Genomic DNA, 20875 nt, shown 5'->3' on the forward strand with positions numbered 1-20875 from the left:
ATTACGTGAGTGTCGGCGGTCCAATGTGGTAGGACCGGCACCGACATTGACATTTTTAATGATTTCTTAATAAGTTTTTTGAATTTTTTATTTTCTTTTTCTTTCCCTTCTCTTTCCTATATAACCTCGCCTTCACCCAAGCGATACCACATAGGATCGTCGGTATCCATGTCAGTGAATTTCGGCCTAAATTAGCCTGATATACTGAATTAAAATCAATGTGAAACGTTTATAACTGAATTTGTACCTATGCAATAGGGCGTAGGACTTTTTCGGTACTTTTTCCCGTGTTAATATGAACAGTAGTTTCAGCCAATTCCTAAAAATTTAAGAACAAAATGCACGGAGGCTAGTGAATGACGAGGATAAGTTCAGAAATCTAGGTGTTTGGCCTTTAGTTTGTGCATGTGGCCTCGACTTAAAGAAATTAACGGGCGCTTTACGAGATTTAAATGGGTGGCCTCCAATTCCCATACAAGAAATCCTCTAACGCCCAATCAATTGCGTTAATGAATAACATGACACTATAATAATATGGGATATGATTATGTATAAGAATGGCCATATGAGTTTTGATCGGTTTACCTAAGTGTAAATGTCGTTTTGTTAATACCAACTAATGCCCATTGCAAGGACTTGTACAAGTATTTTGAAATAGTTTCAATGAGAATGCTTTAGCAAGTGACTTTTTTAGTTTTTGTTTAATTTTGCATGCATCATGATCGGATGATGTTCTAAGAAAAATTACCAAAAAAATCTTAAACATATTACATTTGTGCCAATATAGTTTTAGATCTTTCAATAGTGCTAATTGAGTTCTAAATATTTTCATGTTTATTAAGTCCATCCGGCCAATTTTGGTCAAAAATCACTAATGTGAATGCCGACCGTCCTATGTGACACGAGCAGCACTAATACAGATATTTTGTTATATAACATAGTGATATTTCTAAAATTTTTATGATTTTTTTTCTTTTTTCCTATTCTTTTCTTTTCTTCTAGACTTTGTACTGGCGACCCTCACTAGACACCGAGGGAGGGTATCGTGGCCCTCGCCGGCTTTGGACGAGGGCTGGTGAGATCGACCCTCACCTAATCGTGGCCATCAAGGGCGGCCTTGCTCGGGTAAAGCAATGGGCGACCTCACTTGGGTAGGGTGAAAGCCTCCCTTGCCGGATCAAGCGAGGAAGACCTCGCCCAGCCCTCTCCGACCATCACTTGAGATTGCCCACGATAAAAGGAAAGGAAAAATAAAGTATCAAAAAAATTTTGAGAAGTTGTTCACGTTAGCGTCGATAAGTCACATAGGACGAGCGGCGTTGACTAGACCATCACGTCAATATTTTTCAATTAAAATTGGCCGAAAGGACTCAATTATCACAATTGAAAGGTTTTATATTGAATTAGCATCAATGCAATAGGTTTAGGACTTTTTTAGTAATTTTTCAATAATGTTGTATAAGCAAATTATATTATTCCATCGGTATTTTCATACCATGAGTAAGTGATTGATCACATTTTATATGTTCGATATAAATAACCAATTCATTTAAACATATTAGCTATTATTCTTATTCATTACGATTTTGTGATAATAAACAATTGAACATTAAACTAGGCAGGACAAGGAAACAGATTGCATACTAAATTTACGTGGTTTGGTCAGAGTGGCCTACATTTCCAGGAAGAGCACTAAAGAATTCCATTGTAAATCAAGTTATACAATAGAGTTTGTAATCACACCTTGAGTTACTCAAACAATCTTAATGTTTCATAGCCCCTAATTACACCCAATAACTCAAATAGTGTTTAACTACACAATTTCTGATGAAATAGTGCCCCAATCTTATAAAAGAATTCACAAATATTACCACAAGATTTAATTAGCTTCAAAACACTAGGAATATAATTCATAAATACAAGCTCCTCTTGGATACATTTACCAAAGAACATTCACTTCTTATATATAAACAAAAATTGAATTCAAAATAAGAAAAATTAGGGGTGAGCGGTTCCCGGTCCAATCCGATTCCCATACAAAACCGTGAACCGGACCGGTGGTCCCGGTTCCCACTTTTCGGAACCGCAAACCGGACCGGCCACCCTTGGAACCGGGAACCGAACCGGATCGTCGGTCCGGTCCAATTCTCGGGCGGTTCTAAGGGTTTTCGGTCCACGGTTCCAAAAAGTGGATGCACACTTTGATAGAAGACGTGGTCGAGCTCGAGGTCGAGGAAACAAGGGTCGGTGTACCACGAGCTCGGCGGAGTCAAGGCCTCTTCAATTGGTAGCTCCAGATCAAACTCTAAATGACCTAAACCTAAACAACAAGTAAACGTTAGGTTTGTTTTTTTTTTTTTTTTTAAATTTAAAAAGGACCGGTTTGGTCCGGGCGGTCCGATCCGGTCCTGGGCCCTGGAACCGGGAACCGGACCGCCCGGTCACCGGTTCCAATTTTAGGAACCGGGAACCCGACCGGATCTCCCTAAAACCGGGAACTGGACCATTGGTCCCGGTCCGGTCCGGGTGGTCCTTTTTGCTCACCCCTAGGAAAAATGTTTTTTAGTAAACCTAGTCAAACTAGGAAACTATTCCAACTTGGAAACCTCTTCAAATTAGGAAACCTACTTACATTGGAAAAGTTTTCTGTTTGAGCTTAAACTCCGGACATATTCTCGACATAAACAAATTAGGGTTTGACGCGGTTGACCATGACTATAGTCTGGCCTTCACCTTAAGCAGAAACAAATCTGCTCAGTTAGCTGTAATGGATATTAATGACAATCTTATCTCCCCAAAAATTTAGTGCCTAAGGAGGTTGAAAGGCTCTATTACACTATATGTGGGATTAAACCTAGCATCTGGTTGTAATTGAATCATTTCCCCTAAACTGACAAAGAATTTTGTTTTTTTGTCGGTTTAGGCAAATTGAAGAATTCTCCTAAACTTATCCCCTCCTTACTACTTACTCACCCCCACCTCCCTATAAATGTTGTTCCACAAATTATGTCTAAGAGCAGAAGAGCAAACCAATTACCCAAGGCAAGAAGAGAGGTTAGACTTGCCTTCATAACAAAGAACAGTTTCTAGAAAAGCTAGACTCAAGAAACGATGCGGTGTGAATGCATCTGCGGTTGTTCATTCTTCAGACCGCAACAAGTTCGTCTTCCGGCCACCACCTCGATCAAAGATGGAGCATCTCCTCTGGCAGCACCAGATCATCTGCGAAATGGAGAGAAGCCGAAAGGCGGTGAACCAACAAAGGTGTCTCAAGGAAAGGAACGCCAATTTCGTCCTGCAAAAGGAAAGACTAATGAGGGAAAACAAGGACAGTGAGAGCATCCATCGCGTGCGACAAATCTCATTTGTCCAGTAAGCCACTAAGGATTTGCCACAAGTGAGATGCACAGCTTATTTTACTATATGCAGGAGAAGAAGAACAAAATCAACAAAAAGAACAGAGTGAACAGGCTAACGGTGCACTTCGAGCGCGACAGGCTCCACCAGCAATCGAAGGCCCGGCGGGTGAGAATGACAACGGCGGATTTAACGATATCTTCAGGGACTACTGTATATTTTTCTTGGTTGAGCCTGATTGATTGCAATCGATATTTTGCTATTTAATATAGCTATCCTATAAAACTTGTAAATAAGTTAATGGTAATTTACAGAATGTTACATTTTTCTCTCTTTTATCACAAATCTCAACTTGGTATCCAAACTATTTGTTGTCTGAGGAAACACTCATGAAGTATGTTCCACGACCAGGCGCACCGCCCATTTACGCCTGCTTCGCATAGATAGATTAGTTTTTTGTCATTCAAATACCGAAAAATCGAAAAATAATTTTCCGAAAATGATTTTCTTTCAAACGAACAAACCCTCCAATATCGTTTTTGTTCTAACTTAGGCCCTGTTTGATTCAACATTTGACCAAGAGACTTTGAGAAAATGCAAATACCTTTGGGCTAAAGGCCTTTTTCAAAATGCAAGTAGTGTTTGGTAAAGTGTATTTTAAAAACACATTTGAAAAGCAACTTTGACGTAAATGTTGTTTGGTGAAAAATGAACTTTGTAAAATATTTTTTCTTTTTGAAAAAAAAGTGGCGGTGGCGACCGGCGGTGGGCGGCGACGGGAAGTGAAGGTGACCAAATTAAAATAATAAAAAAAAATTAGTTGCATTTCGCAAAAGTCTTTTAGCCCAAAGTACCTCTAGAGAGCATTTGAAATGCAATTGCATCTCCTCAAAGTGAGCCAAAAAATGAACCAAACAACATTTGTATTTAGACAAGGGACTTTGGAGCCCCAATGCTCATTTGGAATGCTGAACCAAATAGAGCCTTAGTCCATACAGTCTTCTAATACCATTTGTCTCCAAATCAACTTAAAAGTGGAAATATCAATGTCGCCTAAATAACCTCTTGTTCAAACAAGCTCCAACGTATTTTTAGGGGTGAGCGATTTCAAATTCTTTCCACCATCTGAAATCTGCCCGTTGGAACCAGCTCTCCATTTTTTAGAACTCGAATCCTACCATGCATACACCGCATACTCCGAAACTTGAAACCTACCTAATTAGGTTCCACCCATATTATTAATTGAACAACTCCAGTAAATTATCACCTCTACTGACTCTCATTTGATGCTACAATCCACTCACCATAACTCATACTTAGACAAACGAAAAATATGAAACATTAACAAAGTAAAAGTCTTAATCATGAATATCATCGGAAATAGAAATTTAGACCAATGATTCCATTTTAAACATTCATTATCGAATGTCATGATCGCACGAAGACATAGAATAAGTAAAACACAAATACTTGTTCGTCGAAATCTCTTTTCCAATTTTTGGAACATGAAATCTACCATGCATATCTTGAAACTTGCGACTTACCATGTTTCCATCGATTTGATTCTCCGATTCCCGGCTCTACCCCTACGTATTTCAATTACTATATTGTGGAAACATCTACAAAGAGCACGACTAAGGCTCTATTTGTTTCGTGAAAAAAAATAAATTTTTTTTTAAAATGATCCTTGTGTCACTCAAAAAACTTAGTCAATAAAAAATATTTTTTATTAATGATAACAATTTACGTCTAAACATTTTCATGGACAATAATTATATTTTTCTGTTCATTCATTTTTAGGATATGTGCACTGGAAGTCTTAAAAATTGTCACGAAAGTGCAATTGACCCTAAAACTTGCAAATAATATAATCAAGTCATAAAACTTATCGAATTGGTGCAATAGAGTCCTTCAATTAATTTCGTTCAATTTGCCAACGGAAGATGATGACGTGCTATTTTTAATATTTTCTTTCTCTTACGTCGCGATGGCGTAGCTAAAACATGAAATTCAAGGTTAAAATGACGTCGTTTTGGTACAAATATGATTTATAATACAATTTTTACTTAAATTAAAATAAGAAAATATGCTAAAATTTAACAAATGAATAAAAAGGAAAGCTAGAACCGGGCGGGGAGAGCTACAAAGCCATCGTTGTTGTTGCCTCACCATCGTTAGGAAGAGCCGGTGATGGTGGAGAAATGGTCGCCGAGGGTGGCTAAGCCCCAACCAATCCCTCGCCTAGTTCTGGCCAAGGGCACCCACCGGCAGAGCATCGGGGCGAAGGTCGCAACCCTCCCCCATATCGAGCAAGGGTCATCGGCCCTCACCCACTTTGGCTAAGGGTCGCCGAGGTTTGGCGACACCCACCGACCATTCCCCCACCATCGCTTGGAAAGGTCGATAACGATGGGGAGACAACGAGGAAGGCAACCCTAGCCGCTTGGCTCTAACCTTTCTTTTTTTAATTTTATCTTATTTTTTAACTTAATTTAAAAAAAAAAAAGATATACTGATAGTTAGATTTAAACCAAAACATAATTTTAGCCACATCATCACCATGTAGAAAAGAGAAAATATTAAAAATAAAAGGCATGTCCACATTTTTCATTAGCCAAGTTGAACGGAATTCACAAAATAACTTGATTGCATCAATTTGACAAATTTTAGGACTCGATTCCAGTTTTTGCAAGTTTTATGACTTTATTGTACTTTTTACAAGTTTTATAACTCAATTGAGGACTTCCAGTGAACACATCCCTGTATTTTTCTAAAACACAGGCTATCATTTTTACAAAAATAGTTTATAAATACTTCATTTTCTGCCTAACGGAGTCTAAACGTGAGGATCGCACTTTATATGAGGGAAAATGGAATTTTGCGTTTGACAGTATAGACAATGGACAATTTGAAACTGATGTTCAGAAAAAATAGACAAAAGTGATTCTTCTCTGCAACAAACTCATTCGAAAACCTCGTATTTCAGAGTACATCACAAACAAAATTTTAGAGTCATACACAACGAAAATTCCATTTATAATTAACGATTTCCAATACTTCTAACCAGGGAATGTACTAGGGGATGGGAGATGATCCACATAACAGGAGCACTCCTCAGTTTTTTACCCCATAAGTTTTCCTATACTTACCTAGAAATCGTTTGATAAACCAAGTAAAGACTCATCACAATCGTCCACTAATCGGACATACGTGTCAAGAGTGTTCAAGGTTGCTTAATGTAATGTTTGATAAACAACAATACATCACACACTAGTCCTAACTTTAATTCTCCGACATCAGATGCCAAAACCTCTCAAAAAACCTAACACTAATCCAGCCCCCTCAGGACAACCTCTTAAAACTCCTAACAAGTCCTACCCGCTCAGGAAAATACCTTTTTCTCGTTACCAGATGGCGTGCCCTTACAGCAGCTCACAGGTTTTGCCTTAAGAACTCGAACCTATGATCACACTATTTTAAGTAAAATTTTGACGTCCAGAGTCTTATTCGGTTTGACATCTTCCCAAGTATAACTATTGTACTCCTCATCAACTATATTCGAGAGCTTATTTCTTTAAACAGAATGAATACCCTAGGATGGTCAGCAGTCGCTCACAAAGCAATCTTCCGTCTCCCACTTTTCTTCCAAAATGAGACTTCGCATAACCATACTGGAAGCATTTGGTGAATGCAATGCGGATATCTTCTTCTTGTTAGTCATTCACTGAATAACTACTAAACCGACAGAACTGAAGAATGAGTATCCTTCCCATAGTAAAGATGTCAAATGCAGAAAGGTGTTAACCTCGACAATAACAGTATCAAACAACATACCTACATTAGGTTCGGTAAATGCCAAACCGTCAGTAACATTACTACAAATTTCACTGCTAAATGACAACCCACTAAGTCATCTTTGTTTCTTAGTAGTGAACCCAGTTTTCAGAAATGGCTGCCTAAAAAAAAAAACGAGAAACGGCCCCATGCAACATAATCACAATCGTACATGGAAGACTCACATGGTCATGCATAGGAGGATTAAGCTGATAGAAAATCTGGCATAGAAAGACCAAAGGTTGAATATTTCAGCTAGATATTCTTAATGAGCTACTATGCAACCCTCACAAATAGCACATGGGACATCTCTCTCTTCTCACAAGTACATCAAGCAATCCTCTTTATTAATCGTCATTCTTACAGAGTATAAGTTCACTCTACTAAATCGATATTTTTGGGCCATTTCACATACAAAGCAGCATCTGTTACAATTTGATAAGTTGTCACCAAAATGATGTCTTACAGAAAATAGCATAAAGATAAAGGCGAGTAGGATTCGCCTAAAAAATTACAGTATAATGTATCAATAAGATATCACGCTGAAGAAAGCAAAGATCAAAGATCTGAAGACAACTCTGTTAATGAACGCAGCCTCAAAGCACAAGAATTTACAAACAAAAGACAGCAACAATTGTGAAAGGACACACATGGTACATAAGCGTTGTAAAATCTAAACAGTGAAGCGTGATCAGAATATCTTGTTATATTGACTGGTGAGAGAGTCCCTTAAATTTGAATAAAGGCCGTAGAGAGAGTATTGATGAAGGTTTTCCACTTCATACCATGAATTGAAAACTGAAAGGTGCTTATCCGTGCCGGAGAATGCCAACTGTATACCAAGGCTGCAATCTACTGAGCCCCCATGGTTTTTGCAATTGGAAGTTTTGAGGGCACAATCCTGGTTGTTTAGGCAGACAAAGTTCGACTTTCTTGAACATGAAGCACAGCCATCTCTTTTCCAGTATAGATTTTCCAGTCTGCCCTTCTTAAACTCGAGCACCTGGAGTGTTGTGGCAACATGTCAAAAGGACTCTCTAAAATAAAAGCACTGTAAGTATTACAGGATAGATGATATATGAGTCGTGTTCCTACAAGAGTAAAGCTGGTCACGGTATAAGTACTGTTGGCAACGAAGGCAGGGAGAGACCTTGCAGCATACTTTCGGCCAGCAAATGCAACCATATAGCCTCCGTAATTGTCCTGCCATAATGCAATGCAGATTAAAATGATTATCACTTTTCACCCTTAGAAAACCAGTTATGTTGATTGGACTCGAGATTGAAGAGGTTCCTCTGACGAACTCCGTTGGAAGCCATTGAGAAACTTATTCTCCAATCCAACCATGGTGCATTAGAGATTTTGTCATACAAGATTTTGTAGATCTACAAATTCATACCCGACAATTCCTCAAGGACCAGACTAAACTCAGGATATTAACACTCCCGCGTGTCAATCCCATCAAGTAACATCATACATTTTCAGACTTCTCCATTCCTCAAACATGCCGGGACTAACTAGAACACATGATTACTACATTAATTAAATCTTGTGTGAGCTCAGAAGCAGTTATATCAACCATTGGCATTTCAAACGCAAGCACAGAGGACGAATGTGCCAATAACAAATCCATAGCTCTAATCCAATCGCAACATTTCCATACATCGAATCATAGGAAACAGTTTCAGCCAACTCAAAGCACTAACAATTCAGAAGTCATTGCACTGGATTAAGCCAAAAAAAATTGCCAGCCTAAGCATAATCTGCACAAACATGCACCGGAAAACGGAAGCAGGCACAAAATCCTTTGCCGAATATGCTTACCTCCAACCAAAACCTGAGGATTTCATCAAAGCGTTCCGTGACTGATGTAAGAAAAAAGAAAAATCAACTGGACATTAACCGAGAGAGAGAGAGGAGCGGACCGGAGAGAATGACGAAGTGTTAACGGTGAGGAGGGAGATCTCATCGACCTTAGGCCGGAAAGTGGCGACCTGAGAACTGGCAGAGGAGAGAGAGAGCCTGCGGTCGCAGGGCGACAGCTGAAGCGAGCTGTTGTGGAAGAAGGACGACCTCGACGCGAACGCAATGCCGAAGGTGAACCCGTCGGACCTCCGGACAGTGGTGTCGGAGCAGGGCGAGTAGACGCGGTTCGTGTTGGCCGATCCCACCGGCCGCAGCGACGACGAAGCGATCAGGAGCGCCAGCAGGGACGCCGCGGTCAGGAGGCGAGACTGAGAGAACGTGGCCATCACTCTTGCTCCGGTGAATGCTGCAGCGATCGATCTGGCCGTTCGTGGCATTCCTCATCGGCGATGGAGAGAGAAAGAGAGAGTACAGGCTGTAGTGGGCCCACTTGGGCCGCGATAAGGGCCGAGAGAGAATATCACAACGGACTGGGTTGGGCTGAGTCAAAATGGTAAATTACTTTTTTTCAAAAAGTCTACTGGAGATTCGACCAAAAAAAAAAAGATTCTACTAGAGAAATTTTAGGTGCTCTCGAAATACAAGTTTTCCACGAAGTATCATTCAAAAAAAAATTATAAAATTCAAGCACGTGGCATAATGTGATTGGACGAGTAGACGGTGAGGCCATGCTCAAGAATACCGAAAAATTATCTTGGCGAGTAAGGGTGTTATATGATTTTTGATCCGTTTGTTTCGAGAAAGATAAATAATTTAAAAATATTTTTCTAAAAATAATAGCTTGTTTCGCTTGGCAATTTTTCGATGAGAAAAAATCAATTACCGACGATACTAATGTCTAAATATTTAGTAAATGATAGAAGTATTTTTCGTTCATTCAATTTTTTTAAGCGATACAACGTGAAAGCGATCATGGAAGTCCATGATCGGGTCCGTTCACCCATGGCTCTGAGCTTTATAGTTAAAACCTATCAAGTTCTTTAAAATCAAATATTTATCCTCTCTAGGTAATATTGCTAGCTACAACAATTGGCATCAGAGCATGGTATTCAAATTTTTAAATTGTTTTACTTCCGAGTTAACGATATGTAGTGGTTAGCAATCTTGCACCATGTTTGATTGAAGGAAGAAGCAACACCAGACCTTCACACTTTGATGGAAAGGAATACAACGTCTAGAAGAATAAAATGGAAGCCTTCATCAGATCCATAGATCCCCAAATGCAGTTGCGGGAAATAATTCAAATAATGGAAAAGCAAACAACAACAATACTCCAGCATCTACGATTTATGCAACCGGATTAGCTAAAAGAGATACTTTAGATACTAGACCTATTTATTTTCTGTATCGTGCATTACCTCCTGCTAATTATAAACATGTACCTAGATGTGACTTAGCAAAAGAGATATGAGACAGATTGCACGTGACCTTTGAAGGAACTAACAAGTTCAAAGAAACCAAGATCAACATTCTTCTCGGTCAATTCCTCATCCTCCACTTTTATCCTCCTTTTTTCCTTTCCTTACAAAAAAGGTGAATGCTGGACATAGATGTCAAATAGTACAATCATGCCTAAGAATAGGAATGCGTTCATGGAGAGATGACTTCCTTCTCGCTAGAAGAACTTGCTTTTCCCAAATCTAAACTCGTCATTTTCAATCCGTGCAAAACTTAGTTTCTCATCATCTAAATATCGAAAAATCGAAAAACAATTTCCCGAAAACAATTTTTCTTGGAACGAACGGACTCGAGGAGCTTGTAGACTCGTCAGCGGAAGGTGCCCTCCTCATAGTTTTCGTTCCTCACGTGCTATATCTTGCTATGTTAGAACGCGCGCTTTCTTGGTTCAATTTTCGTCGTTCCGACCTGTGTAGCGTTAAACTAAGGATGATGGTCCCTGGTCCCTCTAGAGAAGCCATCATCCTCGTACGTTTTGGTCAGCGAAGGAGAACTATTCACCCACCCTGTAACCCAACTTCCACAACCAGTTGTACCGTTCCACCAAATCACAACCACAAAGCGATGGTGGGGGAAAGTCCAGTCAACAACCATAGATCCGACACCCACCTGTCGTAAGATCCGCTGGTAGTCAACTCGGGAAAGATGCTGCGAACGCTACTAATAAATACTTGTATAGAAACTTTCGAGCCAGCAAAGTATGAAATGACGTGTTAACTTTAAGCCCGCATCACATATCAAATAAATAAATAAATAATTTGCAAGATCCTCGAAGCTGCGATTTGAGCAAATGTTTGATCTTCAAATTCAAGCGTTTCCCTTTGATTCCGGACGCGTTCTGCACATTTTTAGGACTCGTTTCGAAGACTTTCCCTTGTATTGACGTTTTTCCTTTAATTATGTTGTATGATTCTAATTATTTGATTGCTTACTGAAAGGTGACCTCCATATAAATAGACGGCTACGATATTATGAATTATTCATTGTTCGGAACAAACGAAATCTTTTGAAACCCTTTTTCCAAATATATCTTCTTCTGCTTAAACCTTTCCGTTCGAGTGGTAAGAAGAAAGCACATCAAGTATCAGTAAAAATCAGGTGAAGACAACTCGCAGGATTACCGGTCAGGCCATGTTAAAATTCCTGGGAATGGGTTCCTATGTGAAGAAGAATGACATTATTATACAAAGAATTGAGAGAACTAAGATCTAGATCCAGTAAAAAAAAATGATAAAACAATGAATACGCATCCTGCAAACTATACCTACACGAAAACAGAAAAAGAACAAAGGGAAAAATCCAAGACCTGCCTACGTATTCATCCCAGAATCGTCCTTCAATCGTGATCAATCCCTCCTACTGGCCAGCGGCACCACCTCCGCGAGCGGCGTCGACATCGGGGTAGGCATCGGAGAAGTCCGGCACACGGGGCAAGTCGGGTGCATCCTCAGCCACGGGTCGATGCACGCGTGGTGGAACAGATGGCCGCAGTCCGGTATCATCCTCAGCTCGTGGTGGCCCTTGTAGTCCGCCAAACATATGGAGCAGCAAGAAGCCGTCGAGGCCGGGCTCCTCAGCTTCACCTCCGAGTAGAGAAGCCTCGGGTAGCTCTTGATGGTGGCCTCGTCGAGGCCCACGTCGACGGCCACCGCGTCCCCCTCCGCCGCCCCATCGGGGCGCGTCCTCAGGCGGCGGACATTCACTATGTTGCGCTGCTGGGGCGCCGGGTCGGCAGTCCGGGTGCAGTAATAGGAGGCCAGGGTGATGGTGGTGATGAGGAGGAGGATGCCGACGGAAATGCCCACGCCGTAGCCAAAACCGCCGAGGTTGTCAGCCGCGAGGAAGCCGCCCGGCGAGGTGGTGGAGTTGTCCATCCGCGCCTCTCTTTCGGGCGCTAAGAAGGTGAAGGGAGGAGGAGGAGGAGGAGATCGAGAGGGCTCGGTTCAGCCATGGCGGTGGTGACGAGGAGGAGGAAGCCCGATCAGATCGACTGTTGAAGCTGTCATTTGATTTTTGAGGGGGGGTTGTAATATAAAGATTCAATTATTTTTTGAGAAAAAAAAAAGAGGGGCAAAAAAGGAAAAGGAAAAAGTCAACGGTGACATGAGATGCATGTGAATGCAATTCATCCTTTATCTTTTCGAGTTGATGTCTGAAAATGTTTACGTAAGAACCGGACCGGCGGTCAACGCCCCGGGGGTGGGGGATCGCTATTTTCTTTTGGTGCACGCTTGCTTCGCGTGATTAGAGATTGAAAGGTCCCTTTCCCTTAATCTCTTCCCTTCATGGAGAAGATAATTAAATGCTAAAATTGAAAGGTAAATCGTATAGTATTCGGTATGACGCGACCGGGTTAGAAACCCGACCGGCTCCTATCGAGTTGTGAACACGAACGAATTCATCAATTGATATATTTCCAAAAAGCCGAAAACTAAGTAATAATGGGTAAAAGGATGGGAGTTGGACATTAATTTTGTAAAACTTTATGTCCAGCACGCAATCATTTATGAGTCGTGTGGGATGATCAAGAACAGTGTGGATATACAAGCCTTTTAGATGCCCGACTGGAAACTCTCCATGACAGCCAAAGAGAGTCCGAACTGCCAAGTTGTGTGGCTTAATTATATGTAAATCTTTTGCTCGCCCGACACGCGTGATGTAGAAATGCTTAAGCACTTTTAGCTGTGAACTAAGTACTTTTAGTTGTGATTTGATATTTCACTCAACCCGTGTAAGTAAATTTAGCTGTGTTTCATCATTTCACTCGACTTACATGCATCGGAGTTTTCTATTTTTATATTATTATTATTAGGGGTAAGTGTATCCTAGAACTTGTCGCAAAGGTACAATTGAATCTTGAAACTTAAAAAAAACAAAAGCGCACAATTAGGTCCTGAAAGTCGTCAATTTAGTCTTATCAAGTCCTTCCGTTTACTCCGTTATTTTGACTAACATAAAAGGCTTGCATCATCCAAAAAACTTCTACGTTGGAGAGATGAAATTATATAAAAAAAAAAAATATCGCGTCAAGATATTTTGTTATCCAAATTGACAAAGTTAATGGAAGCACTTGATTGCGCCGACTTGTCAAAATTTATAACTTGATTGTACTTTTGGAAATTTTAGATTTAAATTGATACTTTCACAACAAGTTTTAAAATTTTTAGTGCACGTATTCTTTAGTTTTACTATTAGTTCGTTTGGAAACGCGTACGAGCCCGCATGACTAACTTTTATCGTGTCCAAAATTTGGGCTTAGGGCCAGGCCTATGAAGTTTCTAGCCCATTTATTCAAGCTGGCCCATTGGTCCAATCCGAAAATCATGTCCAAGCCCGCTCAGGGTTTACCAAGCTTGGATTATTGTATTCCTGTGGATCAAACAGATGAGTAATTGTTTGGCGTTTTCTACGGTACAACAATGTTACCAATTACCGTCATTGAACGGAGTTTTCTACGGTGCAACAATGTTTACCAATTTTTTTATTCATGGCGACAAAATCAAAATGTGCGACTTTCGGACAGCAAGGATCATTTGACTAAGAATTCGTAGATCAGTTCCCCACGGAAAAATTATCTAAAAAATCATAAGCATCGTCTTAAACATTTTAATTTAATCAGTTGAATCCTATCTTATTTTACGAATTAAGTCCATTCGATCAAATTTAGCTGAAAATAGCTGATATAAATGTCACCATCCAATTTGGCATCGCCGATATTGACGTAGATAAATTTTGAATAGTATTTTAATATTTTTGTCGAATAATGATTTTTTTTTTTTTTTTGTATCGGCAAGGGTCGCAAGTGACCCACGCTGCCTGTGGGCAAGGTGACCATCTAGATTTGGCAAAGTCCGCCTTACCCTCGGCCGACGGAGCCATGAAGCCCTCGCCCGGGGCCATCGCGACCCTCGCCTAGTTTGGGCGAGACCTTCGCAATCACCCTCGTCGACACAAAAATAAGCAAAGAAAAAATAAGAACGTAGATAATAAGAAAATCAAAAAAATAATTGAATATTATAAAGTTATCCATGTCAACGCCGGTCATGTCACATAGGACAAGCGATACCAACGTTAACGATTGTCGATTAAAATTAATCCGATTGACTCAATTGATAAAATACGAAAAAATTCGAGATCGACTTGACAATATTAAAAAGTTTAAGACTGAATTGATAAAATTACAATAAATCTAAAACTTTTTTTTAACAATTTTCCAACGCGGCTATCGTTCGATCTGCTCGCCCGTTAACGGCTAACGTGTGGTTTCTGCATTGCTTGCTAAGAGAGTCAAAGAATCAACACCGTCTTTGACTTTGCTGCCGCTGGATTGACGAAGAGCCGAAAAGTGGCATCCACCTAACGTTCCGTGGCTTCCATCTGCTGACACCAAATCCCAAGTGTAGACCGCCCGAACAATAGAACGAACACCAGAAGGAAAAAATCGTCTCTTTTCTCCTCTTTTGCTTCCTCTCTCGTCTTCCAACTTCACCGGTGATTCCCTCTGCTCGCGGGCGATGGAGATGGCGCAGCTGAAGCTCGCGGTTTTGGCGCTTTGCCTGTTTCTGCCTTTCAACCGAGCGACCGACGTCAATTACTGCGGTTCGGTGCCTTTTTTTCTCGATCGCCTCGTGCTTTGATTCTTCGAATTTCTTGGTGCTGGAGCCCAGTTAGTCCGACTCAATCGAGCGTGTTGTTCGATGGGTGCCTGAGCTGAATTAGGGATTCTTCGCCTCCTGAGGGGTTGAGGAAATAGAAGTTCTTAGCGTTTTCGTGTCGCAGATTCGTGTTTGGTCGGTATTTTGGATATTGCGATTGAAATTTTGGAGCTGATTGTGATGTGTGGATTTTGTTCTGAGAAACAGATAAGAAGACGGAGTACGCCGTTAAGGTCTCTGGAGTGGAGATATCGCCCTCTCCGGTGGCGAGAGGCAAGCCGGCCACCTTCAGCATTGCTGCGACCACAGGTACTGTTTTAGTTGCCTTCTAGCTCTGGTATCGCCCTGCGAATTTTTCAATATGGGTTTTATTCGATTCGTTTTGGTAATTAGTTTTGATGACATGCACTGTTCGATCCCGCTTCTGTGTTCGGTATTCGCCATGCCTGTGCGAGTTTTTTTTTTTTTTTTTTTTAAAGGCTTCTGTATTGTGGTGATTTGATGTTTATTATATGGACTCTTGGGTTTTATCGGTTATCTGAATAGCTGTCTTGAAGTCTAGTTGAGCCATGGTTTGGAGGTATAGAAATTCTGGGACCAGGATGTCAGATGTCAGATGATTTAAAACTATGAATGTCCTGTGAGCTGTCTTAGCAGGTGATCATGGTTGTCTCCTTCATTTGCTACATTTGTTTGGAATTCATCTGTTAATGGTGGGTTTGGTTCTCAATACAGAATGGTGAAGCTTTTGGAGCAAATTGTTCTGATAAACTGTGTTACATTCAAATAGACTGAGAACTCTTCTAACTTTAGTTGTTTAGCATAGTAAAAGAAAACACTTCGCACAACAACTAAGAACTTAAGAATCTATTTTGCTACATCTCTTGTGTTTGCGTTTTTGGAAAATATCTTGATGGAAGAGGGCTTTTTTGCTTCTGGTTGGTTGGTCTTTGCATTGGTTAAGCTGCTCATTTGGCTAAATCGACGCGATATCCTTTTTTCCTGTGGTTAGATCATCCGAGCAGAAGTATTTGATGAAAGTACATGTAATGACGAATGCTTCAACATGCTTTTTTCCTCTTCCTTTTTCCTTAAACTTACATATAAACTACCTCCCGATTTTCGTTTAAGTAGGCGAAGCAATCAGTGGTGGGAAATTGGCGATCGATGTCTCATACTTTGGATTTCACATTCACAGTGAAACCCATGACCTTTGTGAAGAGACATCTTGTCCTGTAACAGAGGGAGATTTTGTTGTGGCTCACTCACAAGTTTTGCCTGGATTTACCCCGCCTGTAAGTTATTCTCTTGATCATTATGTGTCGGTTCCAATTCTGCAAATTCAAAGCTAATGTACTATTTTTTTTTTTGGTAAGGTAAGTATATATAGACTTTTCAAACGACTTAGTTACAAGAAAGGGCCGAAACACAAAAACCTTGACCCGACTAGGACACAAATTGTCCTAGAAGGGTCAAAGGTGATGTGGCGCAAAAGATCAAGAGGGATCAAGAGAAAGTCCCCAAAAGACCAAACAAGCGGCCGAAAGAGAACTAGACCGGCCAAAACAGCAGCAGAAGAACCAAAAAGAAACACGGCCAAAACAACGGCCAAAATCTAAGGAATACACGGCTAAACCAACGGCAATAGCGGAGAAGAAGCTGCAAAAAGTCCTAAGGATGAACCTCAAAGATGGATGTAGAGAGACCCCGGCTACTTTGTAAGCGACGGTTCCGAGGAGTGTCGTCGATGCTACCAAGGGAAAGGGCTTTATCCTTGACTACCTTGATGAGGTGTTTGACCATACCCGGTACGAAAAGAGGCTTGTCTCGAAAAAGGATGTTGTTCCTCTCGGTCCATATGAGGTGTCAGAGCGCCGCAAGTGAGAATCTGGAGATCCGGTGAGAGAAGGACCGTCCACCGATGTGTTTAATGGCCCACCGAATGTGAACTTGCCACGGCCTGTTCCTCCAGAGCAGGTGGCACTTAGCCGCCCAAAAGTTGGCCAAGCCGCTAGTAACCGAGCACCCGAAGAAGAGGTGGTCTACCGAATCCGGTCTCTGGCGACAGAAGGCGCATGATCCTTCAATAATCCTGTGGTTTTGAAGTAAGATGACCTGGGTGGGTAAGCGGTTGAGAGTGACTAACCAGAGAAGGAAGGCATGCCGGGGAATAATAGCTCGATCCCACACAAAGGAGTGCCATGGAGCCGCACGGCCCTTAGCCCGAATGAGCTCCCAAGCGGACGTCACCGAGAAATCACCCGACGGGTGAGCTTGCCAGGTAAGTGTGTCCGTTTTATCTTCAACGAACGAGGGGGTAGGGTCCGGCCAACCCCGAATGGTGTCCAGTGGTGCAGACGGAGGCCAATCTGAGTCATAGAATGATCGGACGGACGCATCATGGGGAATCCTGGAGCGGTAGATGTCCCCGGTAGAAAAGAGCTTGTACAGGGGGCCTCTATCATGCCACCAATCATACCCGAAGGCCGTCGTACTTCCATTCCCGAGTTTCCATCGGAATCGGGAGGAGAAATCAAGGCGGAGGTCCGTAATCTTCTTCCATGCCCATGAGCAAACACTGGGTCTAGTGGCCACCCAAAAGTTGGTGTTCTTCAAGAAGGTCGAATGGATCCACTTGCACCATAAAGACTCTTTGTCGATAAATAGGTTCCATATGTGTTTGAGTGTCATGGCCTTATTGCAATCAACAAGCCTGCGAATCTCCAGTCCCCCCTCATCTTTGGGAACACAAATGTCCACCCGGGATACCTTAGCACCCCCAACCCCGAGGTTAGGTCCTTTCCAAAGGAACCGCCCGAGGATAAGCTCAATATCGTGTAAAACGGACATAGGAAGAGTGAATATGCTAGCCCAGTAAACATGGATCGAATGTAATACGGACTTGATCGGTTGAAGGCGACCGGCATAAGATAAGAATCTTTGTGCCCAAGACCGAACTCTAGTCGTGATGGAGTTGACTAGTGCCTTACAATCATTCTTCCTCGGTCTAGATGCAATAACGGGTACCCCAAGATAGCGAAACGGAAGGGTACCATGTTGGAAGCTCAAGCAGTCCCGAATCTGATCATGGAGGGCCGAGGTGCCACCCGAGAAGAATATGTTGCTTTTGTGCCGGTTCGGTTTGAGTCCGGACCATCCGGAGAAGGTTTGCAGCCCCTCCTTCAGCGGTTGTGCCGATCCAATGTGTGCCTCGGTGAATAGAAGGACATCATCCGCAAAGAATAAATGCGAGAGACGAGAGGATTTACACCTCCAAAAATATTTGAAACCCGGGAGAATTGTCTTAGCGCGGAGGATACCGGAGAAGACTTCCATAATTAAGGTGAATAAGTATGGGGATAAGGGGTCACCTTGTCTAATCCCTCTATTGCTAGAGAAGAAGCCATGAAGCTCACCGTTAATGGCAATGGAGAACCGCGGCGAGGAGACACATTCCATGATCAATCTAACAAGAAAAGCCGGGAAGCGAAATGCTAGAAGCACCATTTCAAGGAAAGACCAATCCACCGTATCATAGGCCTTTTGGAAGTCGACCTTGATTGCACATTTAGGAAGATAAGGCTCATGGTGAAAGTTCGCAAACAACTCTTGAGCAAGCAAAATGTTATCACTAATCATTCTCCCCTTGACAAAAGCCGTTTGTGATGGATCAATGATGGAAGGCAAGACCCGAGCAATCCGGTTAGCAATGATCTTGGTAATGCATTTGTAGATCGTGTTGCAACATGCAATGGGCCGAAAATCACCCATGGCGGAAGCGTTTGGTGTCTTGGGTACTAGAGAGAGGATGGTTGAGTTTATCTCTTTGAGGAGATAAAGCTAATGTACTTTTCCATCCTGAGGAAGTGAAAAAGGCCAATGGTTGTTTTTCCTTCTTCCCATCACTTGAAAATTTGAGGGAAGATGCGCTTTAGTTGGATAAAATATATCACAATGACACTCCTTTGATTTGTGAAACTCCTAGAAAAGAAAAGCTAGCAAGTCTTCTAATTGAAGAAATGCTAGTTATAATTTGTTTAGTGTGTTTCGAGTTTTTTTCCTTAATATGGTTAGAATTTTTCGCACATTGAGCCTCAGCACAAAAGTAATGCTGTGTGGTCTTCTTTTCCGATGAAGTAACAGAGTACGCAATGTGATTGCGATTCATCTAGTGGTTAACATATTTACTATAACAGAGAACTTAACTGGCAGCTGACGGTATTGATTACCTGTTTCTTCTTCATCGATCCATATTGTTGAATGCCAATGCTGATATATTGGAGTACAATATTACATAGCTGGGGTGGGGTCACTGGATAATGCCATCATGGCTGAGGCCCAACTATATTTTCTTGCATTTGCATCACTTTCACTTTACTTGTGCGCCTTTCAAAGACTGGAAGCACCTTCCCTACCTGGATCTGGCAACTAGCAAATCTTGGTTTCTGTTTTCCCTACAATTGGACCTGGACTTATTGCCAATTTTATGGTCTTAAAAATAGGCAGCTGTTGAATTTATCCTCTATTTATCACCATGAAAGAGAATTTCTTCGTTAGTTTTGGTGTATTGCGGTGTTGCTGATAAGTGCTTGAATATGCAGGGTTCTTATTCCCTCACGATGAAGATGTATGATGAGAATAAGCAAGAGCTAACCTGCATTGCCTTTGATTTCAACATTGGGTTCGCTTCATCTGTAGTCGAAAGCTAAAAGCTCTGGAAAGTGGTTGAAGTCTCCTTATGAGTGTCACCGTAATAGTGTACAAAAGGGAGTTTCTTTAAGAGTTTGTTCTTCCTAATCACTGTTGAATACTTCGACGCGTGTCTTGTAACTCTTTTATGTTCTGGAGATCCTGAATGAACTTCGGCTTGTCATGCATGTAAAATTCCTCTGGAACGTCTTCATGCATGAATTGACCACCTGAGAGACTTGCACGAGCAATATCCAGGCTGAATAGGGATTGCCAGAACCTGAACGAGCAAGAACAAGGTAAGCTCTGAGCCTTAAGGTTACCTGAATGAAAATGGAGGCCATTATATATCTAGTGGTATTTACACGAGCTACAGCAATTTCTGAGTCCCAGTGAGTTTCTTTAGGGCTGGTTGCATAAACCATTTTTCGTTCAATCCTTCACTTGTGATAGGAACATAATCGAATTGCACCGTATATGTAGGATGGCTTATTGTACCAATTTAGTCCTATTGATGTGGGGGCTTGCACTATGCAAAACATGTAGGGGTAGTGTTGATGAATTGTCTACTTTCGGCTAGTGTCGTTCTTAAACTTTTGCTAGGATCTTGTTGTAAATATACTAGAAGCCTGGGGTCACGGTTCATCGTATCTAAAAAGTGGGTTTTTATGGCATCCTGATGGAAGTGTGAGAGAGACAAAGGGTTAAGAAAATCGATTCGTAAGGATGGCGCTAGGGTGTGTTTGTGCTATAAATTCAGGGACAATAAGATGATCATCTTAGGCCATGTTTTGTTTAGTATTTAGCCAAGGGACTTTGAGAAAATACAAATACCTTTGGGTTAAAGGCCTTTTTCAAAATGCAAGTAGTGTTTGGTAAAATGTATTTTAAAAACACATTTAGAAAGGAACTTTGACATAAATATTGTTTGGTGAAAAATGAACTTTGTAAAATAT

At 41.3% G+C, this 20875-nt stretch overlaps 3 protein-coding genes and 1 long non-coding RNA gene across 4 annotated transcripts; 1 reads left to right on the plus strand and 3 right to left on the minus strand.

The window, feature by feature from the left end:
• Positions 1-7570: 7570 nt before the first annotated feature.
• LOC115757650 lies at positions 7571-9536 on the minus strand. Its single transcript, XM_030697963.2, has 3 exons — positions 9117-9536; positions 8287-8394; positions 7571-8194 (listed from the first exon to the last, which is right to left on the minus strand). The coding sequence occupies exons 1-3, from the start codon at positions 9492-9494 to the stop codon at positions 7883-7885; spliced, it is 798 nt and encodes a 265-aa protein (XP_030553823.1). The 5' UTR covers positions 9495-9536; the 3' UTR covers positions 7571-7882.
• Positions 9537-11688: 2152 nt separating this feature from the next.
• LOC115757639 (RING-H2 finger protein ATL70-like) lies at positions 11689-12601 on the minus strand. Its single transcript, XM_030697951.2, has one exon. The coding sequence runs from the start codon at positions 12447-12449 to the stop codon at positions 11922-11924; it is 528 nt and encodes a 175-aa protein (XP_030553811.1). The 5' UTR covers positions 12450-12601; the 3' UTR covers positions 11689-11921.
• A 2418-nt stretch (positions 12602-15019) lies between these two features.
• On the plus strand, positions 15020-20125 carry LOC115757640 (putative phosphatidylglycerol/phosphatidylinositol transfer protein DDB_G0282179). The gene is made up of 4 exons (XM_030697952.2): positions 15020-15174; positions 15438-15539; positions 16365-16525; positions 19832-20125. The coding sequence occupies exons 1-4, from the start codon at positions 15090-15092 to the stop codon at positions 19937-19939; spliced, it is 456 nt and encodes a 151-aa protein (XP_030553812.1). The 5' UTR covers positions 15020-15089; the 3' UTR covers positions 19940-20125.
• On the minus strand, positions 16394-19208 carry LOC125312685. Its single transcript, XR_007196773.1, has 2 exons — positions 19080-19208; positions 16394-16586 (listed from the first exon to the last, which is right to left on the minus strand). It is a non-coding gene; the product is annotated as an uncharacterized LOC125312685 (long non-coding RNA).
• Positions 20126-20875: the final 750 nt, after the last annotated feature.

The sequence above is a fragment of the Rhodamnia argentea genome, chromosome 10, assembly GCF_020921035.1.
Source record: "Rhodamnia argentea isolate NSW1041297 chromosome 10, ASM2092103v1, whole genome shotgun sequence".
Lineage (NCBI taxonomy): Eukaryota > Viridiplantae > Streptophyta > Magnoliopsida > Myrtales > Myrtaceae > Rhodamnia > Rhodamnia argentea.